We start from the raw sequence: 24,891 nt of genomic DNA on the forward strand, positions 1-24,891 counted from the left end.
TTGATTATACCCCTCAAAGCTTCTGTTACCTTTCCCTAGAAACCTCTCTAAAGGTATATGAGATGTGAAATGCTGAATTTCCGGCTGACTCTGAAATAATCTTTAAGCATCCTGCTAATGTGGCACCTCAAAAAGCAAAGCCCAGCACCAGCTTTAGCATCTGGGACATTTTGCAATGAAAGAAGGTGTGGGGAGGGACGAGCTGCTACTCTTGACTTTTGTGGTTTCCTTGTGTCTTCCTTTTTTGGGGGGGAGGAGAAATACTGTATCTCCCTCTGAACTTGTTTAATTTTTATGGAAAACTTCATAAGAAAGATGAAATTCAGCTTCTGGGTAAATTTCATAGGTCTGAACAGATGGATTTTGATAGCTACACAGATCACAAAATTAAATCAACTTTATTTCCATTAAAGTAGTACAGAAATTACCTTAGACACATTAAAAATAAGTGTGCAGTGCAGATTTCTGGTTTAAAGCCACTGGATGTGTCTGATTTTACATGTTAGCAATAGGCCACTGTCTCCTGAGGGGTATAATGGGACAGAAGCTCAGATGCTCAGATTTGCATGCGGCTGATCGCTGAAAAATCGGATCATTTCTGCTTGGGGGAGAAGCAAACAAAACCAAACATTGATAGAGCAGCATTCATTATGTTTCCATCTGATAGGGAATGGGAGCTCAGTGCAGAGGAACACTTCAGCTGGAGACTAAACGCTAACCCATTTTACCCTTCATCGAGTAATTTTTAGCTGTGTGCATTTAAACACTGATCTAATGCAGAGCGACTAACTGAGAGCATTAATTCAGCCCTGTTCCGGGGTGATGACTCAAAAACTGAACCTGTGCTGCTGGGTTTGCATTTCACTGACACAAAGGTGGAGAGCAGGAGAAGCTGGCTGGAGATCAGTGAGGCTGGAGATCTTTGGATGGGATGAGGACCTCAAGAGCAGTACAAGAAATTGCCTTTCTAAAAGGCCCTGAACACCTGAGGCTATGCCTAGAGGTGTTGAAGCACCTGTAATGCCATTTAGCATCTGTAGAAACTGAGGCTGTGCAACAGAGATGGTATTTGGAGAGAGCACGTTAACAAGCTCTTGTCATCAGCCAGCGTTCCTATTGAAATACGATTAATTTAAACCAAATCATCACGTTGTTGTTCCACAAACAAAATAAATCAGAGGCTGCCGAGTAGCACAATTATTACAATCCCCTCCTTGCCTGGAAGAGTCACAAGCAATTGCAAGTGGAAGACAGTAACTTTAAAATAAGAAATATTAACAGCCTGTGGCCGTGTCCTTGTGCAGAGCGATGGCTCTGCCTGCCATTCCCTGCCCCTCCGCAGGGAATTCAAGTCGAATTCACTGCTAGTGTTTGACATTCTGCGAGTTTTATGATACCTGTTACCCTAAATGTAATGTTTGCAGAATTGCTTTGCTTATGCCTGGAACCTGGCAACAAATGGTTTTGGAAATGGCAGCCATAAACCATGGCATTTGGGAGATTGGCTGCACATTAGTGTGGAGCACGGGGAGTCACCGCCAGGGAACGGTGCCTGCTGGGCTCTGCTGCTGCCTCCTGCTTTGCTGTCCGTGAGCCGAGCTCTGCAGGACCACTGGGAACTGGGGATGATGGGGGGGACAGAGGTTGGGTGCCCGGGTGGGTTTACTTGGAGAGGCACTGGAACAGCACTTTAATGCCTGGAAAATCAGTACGAGTGGCTGGGATGGAGGAGAGGGTTCAATCCAGCATTGCTGGAGCATCTGTCTTTGCTCTTCTTGGGCATAATTAAAAGCTAATGAAGATGGAGTGGTTTCTGCTCAGAGCTGGGGTGTTGGGAAAGCACCTTCTCAGGAGGAACCTCAGCTCTTCATGAAGCAACCCCTTCTTGTTCCCATGTGGAAGACTGACACGGCAGCCTTTGAGCTGTCCTACAGCAAGGATTTCTGCTGGGCTGCGGGGCAGAGCTGGGACTCCTTGCAGGTGCAGCTGGGGCCATCAGAGTTCAGTGTTGACATCTGATGGAGAATGACAGTGTAGCCAGATTATTTGGCTGCCAGGATAATTAATGAGCTCAGTGATAACTCTGTCTCTGCTGCTACCCTGCAGCTGTACATGGAAGTCATTCCCACTGTGGCTGCTTCCCAGCCCCCCAGCGCAGCCCCTCGTGATGGCTGGGTGAGGTGAGGGAGGTGCAGGGGCAGGGCAGGTCCCTGCTGGCAGCAATGCCCGAGCAGAGCAGCAGCCTGGACCTCAGGGAAGAGCTGTGAGCACCTACTTGTGGGAAGGAATGAAGCAAGTCTTTCTACAAGCAGCTATAAGCCCCTGGATACCAATACGGGTTTGCATTTCTCAGCTTAGGTCTGGCCTTCTGGCTCACGTGGGATTTAATCATACAGAACATTTGCTCTTTGTCCACCTAGCCCGCAGGATTTTTTTGTAGTCAGTTAAAAGCAGAAATTAATAGCCCAGAAGAGGTGTAAATGGACTCATTGTGGTATTAACAGTTACAAGGGTTCAAAGGTATCTCTGTGGAAAACCATTAGGCTCCACTGGATTACTTCCCCTAAAGTACAGAGTCTCGGGAAGTAAACAAAATATTGGTTTTATAAGGGCACTGTATGTAAAAGTAAAATTATGCAAATATCTTCAAATGCAGTAATTGAAAAACCTCTATGTAAAATCTTAACAGAAGTCACTTGTCTTGCTATAGTTGCCTTGGACGAATTCATCTCACAAGAAAACATTGAACTGTTGTATAATTGCACCCTAAATACCTCACTGAGTGGTAATACAGATAGAGAAAAGCAGAGTGAAATAGCCAACAGATTTTTATGCAGTTCTTTTTCTGTTTAAAAAGTTTGCAGGATAGTTTAGTACATCACAATTAGCATACTGTAATTATGGATTTGCTCAAAGTATGGCAACACTGTGAGGAATTTTTTTTCTTCATCGGGGTGTGCTGGGAATTGTTTAACACTGCAGCATTGGACACAACACATTTTTTTAGTTATACATACATGTATATATATATAAAATAATTCTCCATCCCTCTGGACCTTTTAGCTTTGGTTAGAATGTTTACAATAGTTGAGTAGTTGACTTAAAAATAATGTAATCCTTTGCAGACCCCCCACCCCCCGCCCTTGTGGCATTTGAGTACCACCATCGCTGCATAGATCTGCAAATATTTACATATCATTTTATAATAGAGTATAAATAGCAATATGGTACTTCTGGCTAAAGAAACCAAATTACTCCTTAGAATGAGGTGCATGTGTGTATATATATTTATATATGATTTTTTAAAAAGTCATACTAGTTTAGATTCCGTCCCATATCAAGTAAGAAACAAAACATTTTTCAGTGAACTATTCTATAATCTAATTATATTATCCTAACTTGTCAGAAGGGTTTTTTTTTAATCTTGAATTTTGGAAGAGGAGGACAAGTGAGAGCTTATATTACAGGGGCTGATTCTGTCTCCACAGAAACCAGTGGAGTTAGTGCATGAAAATAGCTTCCAGTGGAGAGGAAGCCTTGGCTGGGGGGGCAGCGGGGGGACAAAGAGAGGCTTCTTCCTTCCTTCCTTTCTTCCTTCCCTCTTCTCCTTAACCTCATCATTGATATTTACTTTTAATTAAGAAAACCTTGCATTAAGGGTATTTACACATGAAAAGGTGTTGAAATGCTGTTTGTTCACAGTCATTAAGTAATTAGCCTGAATTCATGAAAAGCATCATCAAGTCAAACCAGGGAGCCGAGAAGTATTGAATGTACTTAATATTTGGAATCGATCCCGTCGTGCTGAGCCTCCCTAAAGAAGCTATGTGGCCATTTTGGGAACACCTGGAGGGTCCTCCTGTTCCTCTGTGTGTGTGTGTGCCCACCCTGCCCCTGTGTGTGTGCCCCTGTGAACTGCTCCTTTCTGTGCCTGCTGTCCCTTTCACTGAGCCAAACTATGAATATGCAGAGAGCAAAACTGTATTGAAAAGAAATTCACCGATCCCCAATGCACTGAAATTCCCACCTGGACCTTTGCTGCTTTTCTTTTTTTTTCCTCTTTCCCCTCCCATCTTTTACTGGAGTAAAATTATCAGAGGAGGAAAATAAATCTTCCTCCCCAGCTGCCTTTAAAGTGCCCCGAGCCAGCTGCAGCGTTGGGGATCCTCCAGATGCAGTGGAACAAACGGAGTGCACGTCCCCCTCAGATCCCTGCTCAGTATCCTTCCCCTCGGACTCTTTTCATTAGAAAAAGTAGAATATGGAGACTTGGGGTATAAATGTTTACACACAGTCATATAATTACATAACATGAAACATTTTACATAGTTTGAGGTGAGCATCTCTTTAGACTTTTAAACATCAGGAGTGCAAGTTTAATGTAATCATTGCTTCTTTAACACTGAAAATATTATGGATTTATTTTTTAAAAAACTTAAAAATACTGCACCACTCCATAAACAATGTTTCCATTAAGTAGCTTGGAAAATTAGGCTTTATGTCAACATTTGTAAAAATTAGAATCTGATGTAGGTCCCCTACAATTTTAAAATAGGTTACTTATCTGATTTACTTTGTGATGGGCTGTAGGTATTATACTTCACATTCTTTATAGGGCAGCTGCTGGCACTTGCACTGTCCATAGCCATTGATGATGATGAAGGGTCCTTCGTGGGTGGGTTCGTACTCGTTATAGGGTCCCTGGTCTGACATATTGGCCATATGCAGACGTGTTTGGGATCGGAGCTGCCTGTGGTTTTGAATCATTGAGCACTGCCTAATTCTTCTTAATGTAGGAGGGCAGCACTTCCTGGAGATGAACACTATAAAAATGATAAAAAAGAAAGAAAACAATAAAGCCATTGTTCCTGTAATTACCCTCTGAGTGAAGATGGCATTGTTTGGCTCGGGGAAATGTTCTTCGGTGGTAACGACCATGCCTGCCGTAGTTGGAATCTCTTTGTCTCCCATATGGAAATGAGAAGAGCTGATTCTTTTCGTGTACTCAGTAGTCGGGGCTGTGTACGTCGTAGCCACGGGCGTAACAACAGTCGATAAATTCCAGCAAAGCTGAAAACCATACACTGCATCCAGAATATCCTCTCCCTGGGTGTGGTCGGGGCTATGGCAGAGGATGGAGTGCTCCCACCGACCTTGGAAGCCACTCAACCATGTGGCCAAGGCGCAGATCTTTGGGCTGCATTCCCACAGATTGCCGGAGAGGCCCACGGTGGTGAGGGATGTCAGCGAACTTAGGATCTTGGAATCCAGAGTGGTGAGCTTGTTGTTATCCATGAGGAGGGTTTTAAGGTTAGGCATAGTTTCAAAGACGGTTAGGTCGATGGCTTTGATTTCATTTCCAGTCAAATCGAGCTTTGCTAAGGTGCCCCAGGTCCACTCCATCCCACATGTCAAGTTGCTAATTTTGTTCCACTGCAAGAAGAGCGTGTGCAGGCTGCTCAGCCGGAGGAAGTGAGCAAAATTAATCTTTGTCAGCTGGTTGTGCTCTAGGTGAAGCTCCCTCAGCTTGATTAATCCCGCAAATCCATTGCGAGCCAAACTTCGCAAGCGGTTTGTGCTCAAATCCAGGAATTCCAGGCTACGACAGTCCCAGAACAGGCGGACCGGGATGGTCCGCAGGGAGTTGGATCGCAAGTGCAAGGTCTGTAGCTTGCGAAGGCCGTAGAAGAGCTCGGGGTGCAGAGAGGATAACTGATTAAAAGAGAGGTCCAAATTCTGCAGGTTAAGCAGCTGGCTAAAAGTTGTGTTTGGCAAATGAAAGATTTTGTTGGAACTTAAGACTAATTCCTTAAGTTTATACAGTCCTTGAAAAGAATCTTCTCTGACTGTTGCAATTTGATTATGATCTAAGTGAAGCCAAGTAAGTTGACTGAAGCTTGCAAATTGATCCCTTTCAAGTTCAGAAATATAATTGTGCCTCAGTGACAAACCTAGCGAGCCCTTTTCAGTGGTGTTTGGCACTGAGTGAAACCCCTGAGAGTCACAGTAAAAGAGCAGCTTCTCACAGCGACATTTTGGTGGACAAGCCATGCCCAAGGCAGGCAGCATTTTTAAAACCATACTCATTGCATATAGTGCTGCCAGCATACGAGCCCCTAATGGCCACTTGAAATGTAAGCCTGCAGAATATAATTTAGGAAAACAACAAGATAGGATAGCCTTATCAGTACACTTGGAACATCACAGTGGAAGATTTCACTGCAGATAACATTGCCATGCATTTCCGACAAGCTAATTCTAAATGCAAGAAACAACTTACTACGACAACCCGAATACCGGGACATTACACTTAGCGGGAGGCTTTATCTCGATTAGGGAGGGTTTACAGTGGCACTATCGGAAAACATTTTCTTTCATAGGGTTCAGTGCGGAGCAATCAGCTTTAGCATCTCCCTGCTCCCTTAAAGCAGAGCCGGTCATTCATTATACAAGGAAGAGAGAAACGCAGCAACTTACCCATTCTTTTGAGTACATTGGAGGGTGCATTCAGTCGTAGTTTGAGACTCAACGCCGTGAGTCTGTGAAAGGCTCTAATGTAAGACAGCCTTGAATAATTGACTGGGTTCAGTGTCCTTTGATATTAGTGCAAAATCGAATCCACGATGTTCTCCTGGAATATTCCTTTTGAAATCACTGCCTTGATCTCCTCTGACAGGTCTGCAGTTTTTAAATCTTAATACAAGTTTTCGTCCTCCGTGGCTGCTCAGCTGGTTAATTGAAGCTCACGTTTTCCTTTTCCGCAGCTGTGGCTTCCTTTAGTCCTAACTTGTTGATGGCAGATGGGTGGCTTATTGCTGAGAGAAGCTCCTGTAGTAGCATGAGTGCATTTACTGAAAAGCTTTTCAGGGAAGCGGTACAAGAATGGATTTGCTTATGCGCTGCGACCACACAGGGCTCTATATAGGCTGACGTCACCTGGTGACGTTCCTTTTGTTTGGGTTTTCCAGAAGCTTTGCTGTTTTAAAGCATTGTGCTGCATACTGTGATCGTGTTAAAGACCACTGATAGAGGGAGGAAAAATCCAACGGCAGGAGTCCTTCGTCCCTGCGATAGAAGGAGCAGGGCAGACTCGCAGCACCCTGCTCCCCCCACCTCTGCACTGGCTCTGCTCAGCTGGGGTTAAAAGCAGTGCAGAGCTGCGGGTGGAAGTGCCTGAGTGCTGGCTGCTCCCAGTTTTCTGCTAAATATCCCTGCGTGAAAGGAACTTTTAGATGCAAAATGCGCTCATTTTGAATAGAGGCTGCTGGTCAGCACCGGCTTTGATGGAGGTGAGAGGGTCTGGGCAGCTGAAAGCTCTGTGTAACAGCTGTGTGTGGTTGTGGTCCCTGCAAAACTGGCAGAGAGCAGTCGAGTGGCTGAGGTGGTGTGTCAGAAGTGCAGGAGCAAGGGACAGGAGCGAGTGCTTCAGGCGAGGAGAAATTTCTGGAAAAAGCAAAGCTTGCGTTAGGGCACAGGAAAAATTTAATTGGAATCCAGCTTGACAGTGTGCAGTTATGAAACTAGAAAATCTATTTTCTCCTCCCAAACGGTGCCTTTTGTACTTGCTTTTTGCTGGGGACTGGAGTGCAGGAGAGGAAATGGTGAGGTTGGCATTCGCAGTCGGGGCTCGGAGCAGTGCGAGGGCTGCCTTGTTGTCACCCACTGCATCCTGCTGCTGTCTCCTGTGAAATGGGGGACACTGCTCCCATTAGCACCTGGCTGTGGGGTAGGTCCATAACAGTTACCCTGTGGGGTTTAGCATTGCAGAGATGTGCATTTGCAGGAGCAGTGACCCTGCAGAGCTGCGTGTGCTGGTCCAGCCGAGCCAGGCTGTGGCCGGAGTGTGCACCCACAGTGAGGAGGAGGAGATGGAGAGTGGGCTGATAGGGCTTTTTGCTTGGTTTAAAAGTTCATTGCCCCCTTATTCAGAGCAACCTCTCCTCAGGGACAGCTGGTACTGAAAGGTAAATTAACAGGCTCGATTGAAATTTTTATAGGTTTTTAGGATGCGTGTACAGGAAAGCCTTCGGAGCAACTGCTCTGGTCATGGCTCGAGGTGGATGAGGCAGGGGGATGCTGGCTTTCCATTCCAGGCAACTTGGATGGGCTTTTTTTTATTTTCACCTTGAGATGTAAAGCAATAATGTAGTAGGAGGCACCTGAAAATGTTTGCTCTGTAATGGCAAGCTATCGCCTCCAACCTCTAAGATATGGAATGAGCTGAGAATAACAAGCTTCCCATGCTGATGGAGGAAGACGAATTGTGTCTAAAGAAGGTTTTAAAATAGAATGGCTGTTCACCTTTGTTATTAAGTGTTGGTTCCTTGCTCCTTAGAGGCACTTGCTTAAACTAAGACTTGCTGTTGTTTGCCTGCTTCTGCCTTGGCTGTCCCACAGTAGAATGGTAACACTGCTTGTGGTGCTCCTTGTCAGGGGTGGGCAGACTCAAAGGGAGCACTAAGTGAAAAGTAGAGGGATGGAGAAGGTGAACTCTTTAAAAATGCACAAAAAGAAAACCTCAGTCCCACCCAAAAAACTTAAAACAAAAGGAAGAAACCCTTCCCTGAAACCCATGAGGAGAGTAACTGTCTTTAATGATTAAGCAAATTAGGAAATGTTAGATACGTCTTAAATTGCTCTGCCATAGTAAATGTTTTCACGTTTGCTCTAGGGTGAAAAAAATACATGCAAAGAAATTACATAAAGCTATTTGAAGAGTTTGTTCACATTTAATGTTCCTGTGCAAAGAGCACAGGAGCCGAAAGCCAGGTCAGCTGTCCGACGGAACCTCGGAGTACCTGCGGCTGGGCTTCTGCAAGCAGCTCATCTGCTGCATCCTCATCTGGAGCGTTGGTTGGAATTTTAATAGCACTTCAGTATGTTAAGATAACATTTAACAACACGTCCCAAGAGGTGTAATTTGAGGTGAACTGTTACCCCTCTCCTGCACGACCTCTTTTCACTGTTACTGGGAGGCTGAAATGAGGTCTCGTTGGAAACATTTTGCTTTTTTGCATCAGTATCTGTTGGTAGGTTCCTCCCATGTTAAGATTGTGTAATTTGGCACAGAGTTAAAAGTTAATGTTCAAACACGGTGAGTTGTTTCCTTTCTGAAGCTCCCTATTCTTTGGCTCTTAACCAAACAAGGGCTATTTAGCACCTTGCCAGCGAGTTTCCTGTTTAGGAAGCTGTTAACACGAACTTTATGGGCGTTTTTTTAGCAAAACGTGTTTTTATGTGCACTTGTTGTGAAATAACAGTTATTATCACAAATGTGTATCTGAGTCTCCTAAGTCTGGAACTCTACTGTAGCATTCACTTTGTTCCCTGGGAGCTGCCTAGGGTGTCAAGGTGTAACCGGCCGGGAATAAATCCCAGCTGCCCAGAAAACTCATGCAAATGCATTTCTTCTGAGACTGGAAACTCACTTGGCTGCCGAGGAAAAGCACGTCTGAGTGGCATCTGGGGACTTGTGCCACCACAGGAGCTTTGCTGTGGCAGCCTGAAGCCTCACATGCAATGTGGAGAGGGAAATTGGCATGTCTGCCTCAGGAATAAGCTTGCTAGGATCAGATAACCCTTTCGGGGGCTTCTCACTTACCCCACTCCTGGAGCAGCAGCAGAACTGGTTTTCCTGCTAAATCCATGCGCTGGGAAAGTAGAATTGCACCCTGAGGCTGGCGTTGTCATTTAGTTAGGCTGACATCTTGTGGAAGCCTTCCTAGTGTATTAAGACCAACGAATAAGCTAATTTTACTTGATGTAGATGTGGGCTGCGTGACTTTGCTGTGCTGGGGGCCTGGAGGATGCAAGCCCTGGAGCTGCAGGTGAGACTGGGGTGCCTGGGATGTGCAGCCCCATGTAGGGCACCATGCAAACATGCAGCTCACCCCTCTGCCTGGGGGAGTGGCTGTGGTACTTACTGCTGGACGTTGGCACGTTAGAGGCAGTGGGAGTATTTGCTGGTTTTTTGCCAGCAGACAGTGCCTGTGCTGTGTCACAGGGCTGGGAGGCAGGAGGGGAGCAGGGCTATGTGGCTGCAACATTCCCGTGCCCGTCCTGTCACTCGGGTGTGCTGCCGGGGGGCTGGGTCACCAGGGAGCCCTGAGAGGTGGGCACAGCAGAAAAAGGCACGTGTGAGGTGATCCAGCAGCAGCAGATGTGTCCTGAGAGGGCAGTGGGAGGGATGGGACAGGGCACCATGGGTCAGGTGTCCTTGTCTTCCTGGGAGCAAAGGACACTTGTGCTGCTGTGTAGCATGGTGGCTGTCACCATGATGTGCCATGTCACCTCCCTGTCTGGCAGCTGTCTGCACCTGGCACTGGTTGCACATTTTAATTCCTCCTTGTACCAGGGTGAGCGCCCTCTCTGTGGGGAGTGTGGGACCACCGTGGGTGCAGCCTGGCTGTGGGGAGGGACAGTGGGGTGGGAGTGGTGTAGCATGGCCAGCTGTGCAGGAGGGACAGTGCAAGCATCTCGATTCTCATTCAGGTTCTTGCTGAACCCTGGGTGATGCCATGCAGCCGCTGTGCTTGGCTGAGCTGTGGGCTCACCGTGGGAGACTCCTTCCTGCAGCAAACCAGTGTACAGTGTGGCTTCCTCAACAGGCAGAGCTGGGGTGTGAAAACACTGCTGAAATTCCTGTGTATCATGCTTCGCTGCTCACCCTTCCTGGCCTTGAATCAGCACTGTTATAGCTGGAATTTGTTGGCAACCCTGCTGTCACGGTGATGGAGGGGTGTGGATGGTTATCCTCTGTAGACATGGAATTAGGTGAGGTGGCAAGGCAGAACCAAACAGGAGGCAAAATGCAGCTGAGCACTGAATCTCCTGCCTCCCCGTGAAGCTGAACTCGGTGGGAGCACACTGACACAGCACTGCCTGCCCAGAGGAAGGTGTGCCGAGCACTCATTTTTCACTTATGAAATCCCCATCATTAACCACAATGCTGCCTCTTGTACTGACAGCCCAGAAGACAATTCACAGATCACCTGAAACAGAAACCCCTCTGCAAACCATCTTTTTTGGTTAATTGTGTGGTGGGTTGCAGGTGGGACAGTGATAGCTCTCAGTCACGCAGCAGTGGCACATCTGGCTCACATCTGGGTGCTGGTTTGGGGGGGAGGGCTGTTGGGCTCTGCAGGGATGCTGTGAGGGCTGGTGCTGGGCAGGAGGCACTGTCTCCCTCAATAGCTCTGTGGGTTTAGCTTAACCCAGTCTCATGGTGAGCCTTTGATATTAACAGTGGAAGTTTTTGGTGTTTAGCTGCAAAACATGTCTTTGAGTAACTTGTTGCAATTCCTGTGCTGCTGATCCTGGTGGCATGAACTGCCACCACTGTGCTCTGGTGCCTTTATTAAAGTTGGGGTTGGGGTCTATCAGTAGCTCTAGGAAAAAGTTCTGTGTTTTGGTTGTTTGAATTCAGATGGCACACCTACAGCAGGAGTGCTTTGTGACAGAGGCGGTGATTCCACTCCCCTCCCTGTATGCAAATGCCCTTTCCTTGCTTTGAGCCATTAAAACAAGCCCTGCTGGGGATGGTGGTGTGAGCTGGGATTGAAGGGATGTAACAGGGAATGCTTGTATTGCTCTCCAGTCAGGGCAGCAGTAGTGAGGGAAGAGCAGAAATTATGGGGGTGGGGGAAACAAGCAATTTTTAACACCAATTTTATCCTCTTTGATAAAGATCTGATTTAATTTAAAGTAAATTTGCACTGTGGCTGAATTTATTATCTGTGATACTGGACAGAGCTGGGGTATCATACTGCAAAATGATTGACATGGTCATCATGACCCTATTAAATCTACTGAATCTATTAGCTGCTCACTGACTGCAGGGCTTGTGATTCCCTCAGCAGAGTTTTGTGCTGAATATCTAAAAATCCTATTAGGAATCTGAATATTCAGGCTTTGCTATTGTGAGTCCTGGTAATCCCGTGGATAGGACAGGCAGAGAGCTGGGTGTGTTGTGCTGTGGGTCGTTAGCTGGCTCCTCACTGAAGGTTTAGACTAGAAATGAGGACCAATTTTTTAATGGTAAGGCTAATTGGGTACTGAAACAAATTACCCAGAAATGGTAAACTGTCAATTGGAGCCTTTAAAACATGATTTATTACTTAAGAGAGGGAGACCAGCTCAAACAGGACTTGAGCTGTAGGGTGGAAGCAACGGGTAAAATTCATGGTACTTGTGGGAGCCTGGACAAAGTGACTGTGCCGTGGTCAGGGATGGTCTTCAGTGTGTTCCTGTGCCCAGGAGGGTTCGTGCTGCCACAGGCTGTGCAGGTCTGCCTGTGCTCCAGAGACCACGGCCCCACTGGCTGCCTCCACTCAGACCTCATGGGGTTTGATTGGTCCGACAGTTAATGCTGATGTTTCGTTTTATGCAAAAAGAAATTTCAGTGGGGCAAAACTTGACATCCTTGTCTCCAGGCCAGGGCCTTGGTTAGAATTGGCTGTGATGGTTTAAGATGTTAATGGCAGCAGGGTCTGCCGTAGCCACAGGAGTGGGGGTGTCCACCTTGTCTCTCCTCTTCTGCCCCATTCTCCAGTCCTAACAAAGGAGCCCCATTAGTAACTGCGTGTGCTAAGTCGTTGAATTACCACAGCTAAATTAGCAGGGAGTTTTATCCTCAGCCTTCTGAAGGAAATTCTGGTCATGCTTTTGACAAGCTTCTGTACTAAAACTTCTGAATGCCAACAAGGTGGAAATAAACTGGAGCTGCCTTCCTAAAATCTAGTGGGGTGAGATTAGACAGCTCTTGCAGTGCTAATAGGTGGTGTAGTTCCATGGGAAGGGATCAGCAGTCTGAAATTGGTGCTGCTCAGGCTCTAATGGGCTCTACAGGGTGTTTTACGTAGTGGTCTCATGAACTGAATGTCCATTAGTGGAAGCCATCTCTTGGTTTTCCTCTCATCCAAAAGGCATCTGGTGCTGTGCAGCGAAGCTGCTGTGGGCTGTGAAGCCAGGGACAGCAAAGTGGAATTGATGGGTGGCCTTGCTTCAAACGCCTGCTCCTGCTTCATGTTAAAATGGTAATGTGGGGGCACCCAGGGAGAAGTAAAATGGTACTTCTTGGAACAGCTGAATGTTTGGCTTTCTACATAATGGATGAATGTATCTCTTAAATCCAAAGATATTCCTGGGAAAAAACCCCACATGTACAGGGAGGGGTGCCATGGGTTCAGCAGCATGGTCACGTTGCTATAGGGAAACTCGTGTGAAACACCAGGAAGAACAAGGAGCTGCCTTTGCAGGTTGGTGTCTCAGAGCAGCCTGTGGTTGGTGCAGTGGCAGGTTTTGGGGTGAATGGCCCCCTTGCCCGCTCGGGGTGCAGGCAGTGCCTACCACCACCAGTGTACCCGAGCTGTGGCTCAGGGCAGGCTGAACGGGGCCTTTCCAGCCTTAACTGCAGCTTGTCTTCCACATCCTCTGAGCAGGGGGCAGCAAACTATTGGGCAAATAAGTAGAACTAACCTTCACTTTGTTTAGAGACTTCAGCTCCCATTTTCGAACATGGAGTGAAGAACAGGCCAGCCACAGGGCTGTGGCATCATCAGAACAAGCTGCTGGGTGTGTAGTTTCTGTCTCTTCTCAGTTACCTTCTGTGATGACAAGCAAATCACTTGATCAGGGAGTGACAAATCTTCAATAATTCATTAAACTATAATGACATTACAACATCCTCATTCCTCCCCCCATTCTTTGTTCGTGCTGTAGAGTGGACTTCATGTTTTAGATTCAAGGCTGCTCATCCAGATATTTCAAACCAGCCTGTCACCTGGAGAATTGATACCTGGCATACCTTCACTGCAGCACTGCTAAATGGGTTTGCTTCTCGACTGGATAATCATATTGATTGTGGCTTAGAACTTCAGAAATTAGATTGTGGTTGCATGAAGTGTGTTTTGAACCTCTAATATAAGCTATGTCATACAGAATAAACTCCCAGCAAAACCAGACCACCACTGTTGTCTTACCTGACACTCTTATTTTGATACAAATGAGGATATTTTTGACCCAGTGTCTGATGGAAAAGAGAAGCTGCTACTGCTCTTTGGCCCTTTGCCCTCTCTAACAGGGCTCCCTTGAAATGTGCCGTATCAAACCTCAGGGAAGTCCAACTCCCTGGGGGTGGGCCTGGGGACTGACTTGAAATGTTGGATTTCATACCCAACAAATGTTCTGTAAGGATGGTATACTTTTGACTGTGGGCTTTTGGCTGCCTGCTCAAGAGCAGTGTTGTGTGACAATGGGGCTGAGGGTGTGCAGGGAGCACTTCTGTCCTGCCCAAACTGGCAGGGAGATGGAGACTCTGCCTCTCACTTAAAAAAAAAACCCAAAATAAAGAAAGAAGTTGACAATATACTTGAATGAATAGTACTGGTTCTACTTTTTGGCCCTGAACAGCTACCTAACTCTTTGTCTCTTGTTTTTCAGGCTGGACGCAAGGAGAGAAGTGATGCCCTGAACTCTGCCATTGACAAAATGACCAAAAAGACCAGAGACTTGCGCAGACAGGTGAGGGTTGTGACACAGTGACACGATTGGTACTTGCTGAGGCCAAAGAGTGCAGTTCTGCATGTTGGCCCTCTTGGGACTGTTGCTGGGGATTTGTTTCTAGTGGGCAGTGGGTTTGCCTGCTTGTTTTTAGTGAATTAAAAGCTAGAAGCTTCCAGCGTCTGGTTCAGAGGGAAGCATGGGGTGGGAATGTAATTCCCTGTTACCTTTGTGATAAAGGTGTTGGATTCTTAATTGTCTTCATGGCGAGAGAGATGAAAAAATCCCCCAAAAACCCCAAAACCAACTCCCCCTTCATGGATTTTGAAGATAATCACATATGTTTTATAATTCTGGGGCTGTTCATCTCAGCCTATTTTATTTGAGGATTGTATTCGTGCAGCATCAGCCTTTTGTCTGTTTGGTTGTAAAGCAATATATTCCCCCTTTTGAGTAAACAGGAGTATGGATCAAGTTTGTTGAGAAATGTTTTTATTCCAGTAGAAAAATAAAAAAGTTAAATCAGCGTGTTGTTTAATCATCTCAGGGAAAGCAGCAAATTTACTCAGACAAAACCAATATGAGCTGCTAAGTCAATATTTGTGGCCAAACTGGTGACTTGCACTTCTATAACTAATCCATTTTTTTAAGGAGATTTAATTTGAATTGAAGCAAAAAGTGTATAGACAAGACTTAGTGCAGGGAAAGCCTTGGTCACACAAAGGAAAAAGGATCAATGACAAAAGTAGTTTAAGCTTTACGTATTAATACAGTCAAGGGAAGCAGCGGAGGAGCTGCTGAGGAATAACTCCTTCTTTTATTTTTATTTTAGCTCCGCAAAGCTGTTATGGACCATGTATCAGACTCTTTTCTGGAAACAAATGTTCCACTTTTAGTATTGATTGAAGCTGCCAAGAATGGCAATGAAAAAGAAGTTAAAGAATATGCCCAGGTTTTCCGTGAACATGCCAACAAATTGATTGAGGTAAGATGGTACAAATTAAAATGAAATTATCGCCAGTTAAATTAAGGCAAGATGAGGCAAAAGGCGTTTTTTTGATTCTGCTGAAACACGCAGCAATTTCTGTAATAAATTTGCTTTTAAAATTTTATTTGAATGAATTTAAACACGGTTTAATATTTAAATAATTTAAAATGTAAGCTTATCAAAAAGCAGCTGTTAAATAACCCATGTAGTTGCAAATATGATACAATTTGAGTATATGATAAAGGTAAATTGATTTGTTACTTGGAGGTGGTGAATTGGAGTAAGGGAGACCATGGCAAGACTGTCCTGCTGGATTGAAGCCTGGAGGTTTTTTCTTTTCAGTAAAATCCAACTGAAGCTCAAAAGGCCTTTTCTTGGAAGATCTTTAGTGCAGGGAAAACCTTGGTCACACAATGGAAAATGAAATGGAAATGAAACCAACTTGTGTGTGTGTAAAGAGCAAACAACAGACAAAAAAACTTGGAATGAAAACAAAACTGATCCCTACAACCTCTTTCTGATGAAAACTTGAAGGCTGTCGAGCTGGTGGTACTGCAGATCAAAGCTCTAATTGGTGGAAAGACGTGGTTAAATGGGGCCAACCTGTCTTAACCAGAATCACAGAATTATCTATCTTGGAAAAGCCCTCCAAGATCGAGTCCCCCCTGTGCCCGATGCCCACCCTGTCCCCAGCCCAGAGCACTGAGTGCCACGGCCAGGCCTTCCTTGGACACCTCCGGGGCTGGGGACTCCAAACCTCCCTGGGCAGCCCCTGCCAAGGCCTGACCACCCTTTCCAGGCAGAAATTCCTCCTGATGTCCCACCTGCCCCTCCCCTGGCACAGCTGGAGGCCGTTCCCTCTCCTCCTGTCCCTGTTCCCTGGGAGCAGAGCCCGACCCCCCCCCCAGCTCCCCCCTCCTGTCAGGGAGTTGCATTAAAGGTCATCAGACTGCTACCAAAGGACACAGATCTCCCAGGGTAGTGTGTCCACAAAGAGCAGCAGCAATTCATGCCCTGTTCATGGATATGTCTCGGGACCCTCGACCTCTTGCCACTGTGTTTGCGTGAGAGTTCTGTGCCAGTTGATGCTAAATGGCAAGGAACAAACAGCTATAGGTATTGTTGAAGAAACATGCCACTAGGAATAAGCTTCAAAAACCCCTCCTGTGCTCTTCAGGGCTTTGAGGCATTGGCTGGTTGTGTTTAACCTCAGCAGCTCCCTGAGAACAGTCCCAGGCTGGTTCATGTGTTTTTGCTCTCTTTGTATCTCTGTATTTGATAGTGTAGTCCATGTGTCTCCTGGGCTCATAGGGAATACTCTCACAACTTGACAGATTTAAATTGCTCAAGAATAAGACTTATCAGACATCAGTAAAAGTAGTTTCTGACTCTTGCACAATATATCTTTCTTGGGGCTCTGAGTGCAGTGAGTAACTGCCCCACAGTCAGGGGTGCATCAAGCTTGTCCAGCTCTTCAGAGCTGCTGTCTAATGAAAATCTTTAGTTCTTTGGGGGCATCCATTCTTCACTTTTTGCCAGTCACATTTCAGTGTCAGTGCCATCCTTCTGGAGTTTCAGAGTTACTCTAATCTCAGTTTTCAGGAACTCACGTTGTTCTGCAAAGCAGCATATGGACGGCAGTGCTGCTGTGCTCTGCCTTGGCAGCAGGATACAGCCCTGGGAACACTTTGAAGTGGGTTTCGTTTTAAACCTCCCTCCTTCGTGTTGCAAGCCTAATTTATCTAGAAAATTATTTTTAGGGCTTTTTTACAGGAGAAGTTTGACTGGTGTAACAATAGCAGTGCCTGTTCTGCCAGAGCTCTGCCACCTCCTGAGTGGATGCCTGGTGTCCATGCCCCAAGTTTCTGGGCAGAATTACAGAGGAGTGATTGCACTGCTCTGCCCAGGAGCCTCCCTCCCCCTGGTTTACCAAGTGAGCCCACACTTCTGCCCTCAGCAGTCATGTCCCAGCCACAGCACTGTCCTTGCTGGCACCTCAGAGCACTTTGCACTGGCTTTACCTGGTGTGCAAATGCCAAGCTGCAAAGGAGCTTTACTGAGCCTCTGCACAGCCAGACACTCTTGTCTTCCGAAAAGGACACATTCAACAGTGTTTCTGACTCACATCAAAAGGTTCTGTTAGAATGATGTGCTGCTTTTGAAGGCTTGCTTATTGCTTTTGCTGTCTGAAATGTGACTGTAGCTATAGAGAAGCATCATCTAGATGGCTTATAAACCTTTTCCCTGAATGGAGATGGATTGATATATATGCTTAGCTTTGACAGAAGGGGAGTAGTGCTCCTGCAGAGCCCTGGTCCCGAGGGGCTGGAGAGCCCTTGGGAGTCATCTATGCTGTCAGATTTACTGTGGAGGAAGATGGGTCGGGATGGGTTGCACTTACAATGCCTCAGTGTGTCTCTACCAGAATGGAGAAGGATGTTTGCAAGTTCCCTTGTCATTCTGCTCCTGGGCAGGAATCTCGGCTCAGGTATCCAGAGAAACAATAAAAGATTGTGTAAGAGCAGAACAGAAGATGTTTCACTGGGTGAGATGAGAAGTGATTGCTTCCACCTGCTTTCAATGGAAGATAAGTGTGCTGGGGAGCTTATCATAACTACCCTCAGAAGTGCTGCTGAGTGACTCAAGACATCAAATGTGACAAAACAGCTGCGGCACAGAATGGAGCTGTGTTGTGTATCATGCTGTGATTGACAGTGTTGTAGATGTAGAGGAGAACATGTCCTTCCCTGTAGTGCTGAGTGAGGGGAAGAAAGGCATGTGAGAGACCTGCTGTGCACGAGGGAACTCGGCACATCCCCATCTGGACTGGTTTTACACCGTGGGTTCGGTACCTGTTTGTGCTGGTACCTGGAGGAGTCAGTGATGCTTCCCTGGTGAACCAGCCACTGAGACAGACATACTGAGAGTAGATTTTTTTTAATTATTATTTTTTAAATACTAGACTGTTTTAGGGCTTGGCCAGACAGGAGGAGTGGCAGTGCTGGTTTTGCCCTGGGTTAGCACAGAGAGTTCTTGCTCCTGCAGTGCAGAGGTGTTTATGGGCCCTCCAAGTACCTGTAAGGGAATGCAAGCACATGATTTGGGTAATTTCATTTTGAAACGTTCCCCTCTTGGCAGCAGAGCACTCTGCTTTGTGGCTCCTAACGTCCAGGCAGCCAAATTTGATGAAAAAGTGCAATAACCACAAAACTGTGATTTGCCTGCTGGCTCTGTGTCTTCTAGAGAGCCCCTACCAAAGCCATGTCCCAGAGGGCTCCCATCTAATTTGTTTCTCACGTAATGAAATACTAACCCTTTTCTCCTGCCTTTTGAAACTAATGGTAAAATGGTAGAATGAGACTTGTCTCAGTTGAATAATAAGTTTCAAAGATAGCTTTTAAAATTGCTCTGTTCTAACAGACCTTTAACTAGCGAGCACTCTGCCTGGGTTTGGTTAAAGCAGTTTAATTCAGGAATTGAGAAGCCAATTTAAATGCAACACACAAGAATAACAAAAAAGACCGCATTTTGGGAACCAGCATAAGAAGAAGTTTAATTCACTTGTGAACTGTGAAAGTCTTCCTGATTTGCAGGTTGTGCAGCAATCACTGCATTCCAATGGTTTTTAGATGCAGGGTGAGGTAGCCTTGGCTCTCCAGCCTTTAACTTTGCTCTTGAGGAAAGACAGCTTGGCACTGGCATCCTCACATCCTCCCCAGAAGAAACCAGGCTGCCCTGCAACTTGGTGCTGGTGTTTAATGATGTCACTTAGCACCACGCTGGCTTTTTGTCCCTCCCAGCCTTTGAAGAGTGTTTGTGCCTGAGCTGCCTTTGTGCGGTCACTGCGGGGACACTCCTGGCTGCTCTCTGAGAAGGGAAAGAGCCAGAGATGTTCAGAAGAAACCTTTGCTACACTACTGAATGCTTGAGAAAAATAAAAATTAGCTTGTCAATTTGTCGCCGTTTGGTTTTCATGGAAAAGTTTTACAGGCCTTACAAAATCAGGGAGTTAAAAGGTAAATAGGGACAGAGACCAAGTTAAAATCCTCCAGTAGCTGTTTTCTTGCTGAAGAGTGTTTTAGAGAATATTTTTGGAGTTAGTAATTCCTTAGAAAGAACCCACTACCACTTTGTCAAATGTTTTTTCTTAAATTTTATTTATAAGTCTCTTTCTCAGAAAAATGTTGGTAAGACCAGAGAGGCAAAAGCTCTCAGTGGTGTTTCATAAGCATCGATTTTTTTTTCCTAATTGCTTTAATTTATCTGACAAGACTACTCTGTGCCTTTTTTTTTTAATGCACTGGGTTGCATCTTGCATATGGAGAGATGATTTTCTCATTTTCGGTGAAAACCCTCGAACAGATGCAGATGGCAAATTTATTTGCTTGGAAAGAATCACATTTGGGCACTTGCAGCTCCATAAGCTTTCTGTAGCCTCTTCCACTGACGTTTACCCCCCTGTTGCCCTCCCTGTCTAGCTCGATGTCCTGGAGTCATTCTTCAGCCCTCAGTCTAAAAATACCCCTCTCCAAAAGCCCGAGGCCTTGCACACTTGCTACATTTTCCTTGCAATTATCCTGATTTGCTCAGACTTGCAGCCTGTATGTTCTTCAGAGAGTCTTAACAACTGCAGGTTTTTTTTACATGTGAAAAAGGCTTTTAAAAAATGTGAAGCAGGTAAAACGTAGCTCGGGTTTAAAATAAAAACTGGCTTTTGGACTGGAGACAGGGTGAGGGCTTTGCAAAGCTGAGGCTTGGCTGTGCTGTGTTCAGGAGGTACAACTTACCTGGGCATGGCAATTACCATTTCTTACAGACAAAGCATGGATCCAGCAGATCCAGAAGTTAATCTGGTCTGACAAGATTATCCTTTGTGTCTATCAGCCACCTGATCTCCAAAGTTCCTGCAGAGCTTTTCAAAGCAGCATCTTCAGAGTTGGGGTGGACTGGCTTTGTTTATTCTCTCAGTCTCTTCCCCCCTGCCAGCACAGGCAGAGATGGGGTATCTTGAGTCATCACCCAAATCAGATGTTGGCTTGAAATGTTTTTCTGAATTTTGTTAATCTCTCAAAACCCAGCATTTTTCAGTACCTTAATTTACAGAGAAAAAAAAAATCTGCCAACTCAGGTTTGTCTTTTATTGCTTTTATTTTTAAGGTAATTGTATATTACAAGGAAAATGTTGTTACCTTGTGTAGAAGAGAGACAGAGTTAGTTCAGATTCATTCTCCATTTAAAATGGAGACCAAAATGAGCAAAATGTGTCTTGCAAAACACAAGCACGTTTTCTGTAATTTGTCTATAGATACCCTTGGCAGCAATTTAAAACTAATGTCTCTAGTAAATGACCAGTGTAACTCTAATATGCCCTCTAAAGTCAGACATTCTTCAACAACCGATGCACTTTCCTTTTAAGTTCATTTTATTAGTCAACTAATTCATAAATAAATTAAATTTTACTCGTAGAACATGCTTTCCTTACATTCATAATCAGTAGAGCAGGAAAGCCTCAGCAGAAAAATGTTCCTACATTTTTCAACAAAACTGGATATACAAATTTAATACATCATACATAAATAAAGGCAAGTGACCTTTTAATAGGATAACTTCTGTTCTTGTAAGGTTATTTTTGAGGCCAGTCTTCTAATGCTACACCAAATAATGTATGAAAGGGTCTGTAGAATACTGGTGGAGTTTAAAAATCATGTTGGAAGAGGAGTAAGAGACTTCAGGGTAATCTTTGAGTCCACATTTCACTGTAATACACAGGGGGAAGAAGGCAATCAGTAATGTGACAGGGAAATGATGGCAGAGATGAAGGGATTGAATCCTCACGTGTCTTGGGCAGCAAGTGGGCTGTTGGGAGACTTTTTTCTGTTTGAAAATCATCTCAGTTCGCTGCTGCTTCGTGGAGGAGAGGCATTTCTGCCTCCCTCACCACAGGGACAGTCGTCATGGGCAGGACTGTTGAGAGGGAAGGCTTGGTGTGTACACACCAGGGCCAGGGGAGACGTGAAGGGTGGAGAATTTGGAGGTGGAAGAGTTTAGGTTTGGGAGATTGTGTTAATGTGCTTTAATCCCATTAGAAACAACCCTATATTTACTCAGGTTCTTTTTCCTTTGGAGGCAGAAGCTTTTGGGGAAGGGCAAATCTGTAAAAGAGGTCAGTAAGTGTAAGCATAGTTAAGTGTCGTGGTGTTGATGTGTTGTCTTCAGAGGTAGGTAAAAAACGATAGAGCCCTGGCCATTTTACTTTCCAGATGTTTGCATGGTAATTCCAACAGCATTTTTAAGTAGCTTTTCGGGTACAGCTTTTATAGATGTGGCATCAATGTCTTAATTCTTGATATTTAACTAAAAGCCTTGATGCATGTCTGGATTTTCATCATCTTAGTCATTAGCAATATTGGATTATTAGTCATGGAGTGTCATCAAGGAGTTGCCTGAAATCTGCTCATTACTAATACTGTTTTGTCGTCTTCTTCAAGAGCATAGTGTACTTATAATTACAGTTACACTTGCATGAACAGTTGTCTGAATCATCAAAAACTGGTTTAAACAGCTAATAATAGGCACAAAGTTGGAAACCTTTAGTCAGATCAGAAGGCAGCATGTTCTGAGTGATGAGCAAAATGAGATAGGAAAGAATTACAGTTTCATAGAATCCCAGACTGGTTTGGGTTGGAAGGGACCTTAAAGCCCATCTCATTCCACCCCCTGCCATGGGCAGGGACACCTTCCACCAGCCCAGGCTGCTCCAGGCCCTGTCCAACCTGGCCTTGGACACTTCCAGGGATCCAGGGGCAGCCACAGCTTCTCTGGGCAACCTGTGCCAGGGCCTGCCCACCCTCACAGGGAGGAATTTCTTCCCAATATCCCATCTAACACTGCCCTCTGGCAGTTTGAAGCCATTCCCCCTTGCCCTGTCCCTCCAGGCCAAAGTCCCTCTGCAGCTCTCCTGGAGCCCCTTTAGGCCCTGGAAGGGGCTCTCAGGTCTCCAGGCTGAACACCCCCACCTCTCCCAGCCTGTCTTCATTTCCACTTAGGTAAATATAAAGACATTTTTGGAAAAGGGTAATTATTTGGTTACTGTCCAAATATCACCACAAGAATCACTTTTATTTTAAAGAAAGGCATTTGTGTTGCTAAGAAGCACCTCGGCTGAGGGTTTGCTTTGAAGGTTTCAGCTGAAGCTCAGCTCTCCATCACACACCAGTGGTGTCACTGCTGTCGTGGTGGCTCATATAGACTTGTGTAACTAATGTGTTTTGTGCTTATAACAACATTTTAACACTTTAGCTTGTTTGTCTGAGGAAGGGATAGTTCCTGTGCCAATAGTTACATCTGCTGCCACAGCTGCATGGATGAGGGGCACGGTGCCCACGTAGCACACTGGTGTTCTTTACCAGCTCTGCTCTCTTGCAGGGCTTTGGAAAGGATAATCCAGCAGTCTGGAAATAGAGGTATTGCTGTACCACCAGCACTTTCCTACTGGGGGTATGTTTTATGCTACAGTTGTATTGATTCCCTTCAAACAGCGCTGCCCCCTCTTTGACTGAGAAACTTTCCAGTTGGCAGGAGGGAAGTGCTCTCCCTGCTGCACTTGCTGTGCAGGAAATGGAGCCCAGTTTGGTTTGTCAGGATGCACAAAGTCTGGATTTGCCCAACTGTGTGAAAAATGGCCCTTCTCTCAGAAACCTTGGCAGCACGTGGTTGTGCTCTGTAGGGGAGAGACATTTCCTCTGGGCATGGAGGGAGCTCACCAGGGTGGAGCAGAGCTTGAGCAGGACAGCTGTGCCTGGAATGGCACCAGGGAGCTGGAGCAGTATTTGAACACAGCTCTGGACACAGTGAAAGCCAAGTGCAAAGCTGTATTCCTTAACTGGATTTTTAGGCACACAGATCAGTTTGAAAGGGGGAACTTTTAGGATTTGATCCCAAATGAACGGTGGTTACCCATGAAAATAAGCAGTTGCCTCAGTAAAATAGGGAGCAGAAAATACACAATATATTTATTTATTTTTATACTATTATGCTATTTACAAGAGCATGTAGTGACAGGACAAGGGGAATGACTTCCCACTGCCAGAGGGCAGGGTCAAATTGGATATTGGAAAGGAATTCTTGGCTGTGAGGGTTGGCAGGCCCTGGCACAGGTTGCCCAGAGAAGCTGTGGCTGCCCCTGGATCCCTGGAAGTGTCCAAGGCCAGGTTGGACAGGGCTTGGAGCAACCTGGGCTGGTGGAAAGTGTCCCTGCCCATGGCAGGGAGCTGGAACTAGAAGGTTTTGAGGTCCCTTCCAACCCAAACCGTTCTGTGACTCCATGATTTTATCTCTGATCCCTTTTCTCTTGCCATCACTTGCCAACCTGTTGAAATAAAACCCCCTGTAACCTCCATTTCTCATTGCCCAAAACATTTGAATCAAAAATGCCAACACTTTACTTGCCAGTTTTGTTCCATCCAGCTGAAACCTCCCCTCCTTGTGTTTATAACCAGACTGGAAATTAAAACTGTTCCCATGTTCTGTGTGAGGTTGCAGAGCTCTGGAAATAGTTCTCTCATTTTAGTCCTTCATTCCCCCCAGTTCTTTATGTCTGGAGTTTTTCTGTGCATGCTTTGTTTTATTTAAAGACTTTGACGGTTTTCAGTTAATTCATTGGGATTCTGTTGCTCACAACAAGCTCTTGCAAGGTACCTTCTGTGGAGCTGCAGCCACATGCAACTACTTAAGTCATATAAAATCACCAGGCAGTTGACAGCATGGCTCTGGTAACTCACTGCACAGTCCCTGTGGATTGGATCCAAAGTCCTCCTGCATTAAAGAAGTGGCTCTGCTTTGTGTAATCCCTTCCTACCTATGCCTCTGCAAAACAAGGGGGTTTAGGGTTAGAGCTGTAACACATCTATAGCTGCAACACTTCTCCCTATGCAGTACCTGTTAGGGCTGGATGTTAAAATGCTCACATTTGTCTTGAATATTGAGTGTAGTATTCAGGTGAATAAATAAATGTATGGACTTAGTGAATAATGAAAGCCTTTTTGGAGAGGGATGGAGCTTACATAATCGACACGTCTCTTCTGAGAGTCCTCAGTTGCCATTAGTTTTGCCAGAACAGTTGTTTCTGCAGATAAATTAATTTCCTGGGCTTTGACCAGCAGGAAGGGAATTGGGACTTTTTTTTTTAATATCGAGGAAGAAGAAGTCAGATGTGCTATATTTGAATTCTGTGAGAATATCATATATTTTTCTTCAGCAGGTCCTCAAGAGGAAAATGTTGAATCACTGCCTGTCCATTCTTTTTTTGCTTTTAAAATGGGTGCTTTTAAAGCTGCTTATAAGTTGGAATTTACATTCCCACAGAAACTGTAAAAGGTAAAGCAAAAAAAATGTAATAAGCAGAT

The 24,891-nt window shown here is 45.4% G+C and overlaps 2 protein-coding genes across 6 annotated transcripts in view; one reads left to right on the forward strand and one right to left on the reverse strand.

The window, feature by feature from the left end:
- The window catches only part of CTNNA1 (catenin alpha 1), a 119,997-nt gene that overhangs the window by 54,059 nt on the left and 41,047 nt on the right, over positions 1-24,891 (forward strand). Inside the window, exons 1-3 of one of the 3 annotated variants that reach the window (XM_050312320.1) lie at positions 7,271-7,289; positions 14,440-14,520; positions 15,332-15,484. In XM_050312320.1, coding sequence (XP_050168277.1) covers positions 7,284-7,289; positions 14,440-14,520; positions 15,332-15,484 — 240 coding nt within the window. In that variant the 5' untranslated portion in view covers positions 7,271-7,283. Of the gene's footprint in view, positions 1-7,270; positions 7,290-9,763; positions 9,828-14,439; positions 14,521-15,331; positions 15,485-24,891 lie in introns of those variants that run through there. The other 2 variants (XM_050312321.1, XM_050312319.1) reach the window with 2 other exon arrangements.
- Positions 380-6,979, reverse strand: LRRTM2 (leucine rich repeat transmembrane neuronal 2). Of its 3 annotated transcripts, none has more exons than XM_050312338.1 (2): positions 6,478-6,979; positions 380-6,140 (listed from the first exon to the last, which is right to left on the reverse strand). In XM_050312338.1, the coding sequence occupies exons 1-2, from the start codon at positions 6,479-6,481 to the stop codon at positions 4,594-4,596; spliced, it is 1,551 nt and encodes a 516-aa protein (XP_050168295.1). In that variant the 5' UTR covers positions 6,482-6,979; the 3' UTR covers positions 380-4,593. The 3 variants fall into 3 exon arrangements, with proteins under 3 accessions (XP_050168295.1, XP_050168297.1, XP_050168296.1); XM_050312340.1 differs by having other exon boundaries at positions 380-5,691; positions 6,478-6,959; XM_050312339.1 differs by having other exon boundaries at positions 380-5,712; positions 6,478-6,957.

Source organism: Myiozetetes cayanensis, unplaced genomic scaffold (assembly GCF_022539395.1).
Source record: "Myiozetetes cayanensis isolate MyiCay16 unplaced genomic scaffold, myiCay2020 scf17, whole genome shotgun sequence".
Lineage (NCBI taxonomy): Eukaryota > Metazoa > Chordata > Aves > Passeriformes > Tyrannidae > Myiozetetes > Myiozetetes cayanensis.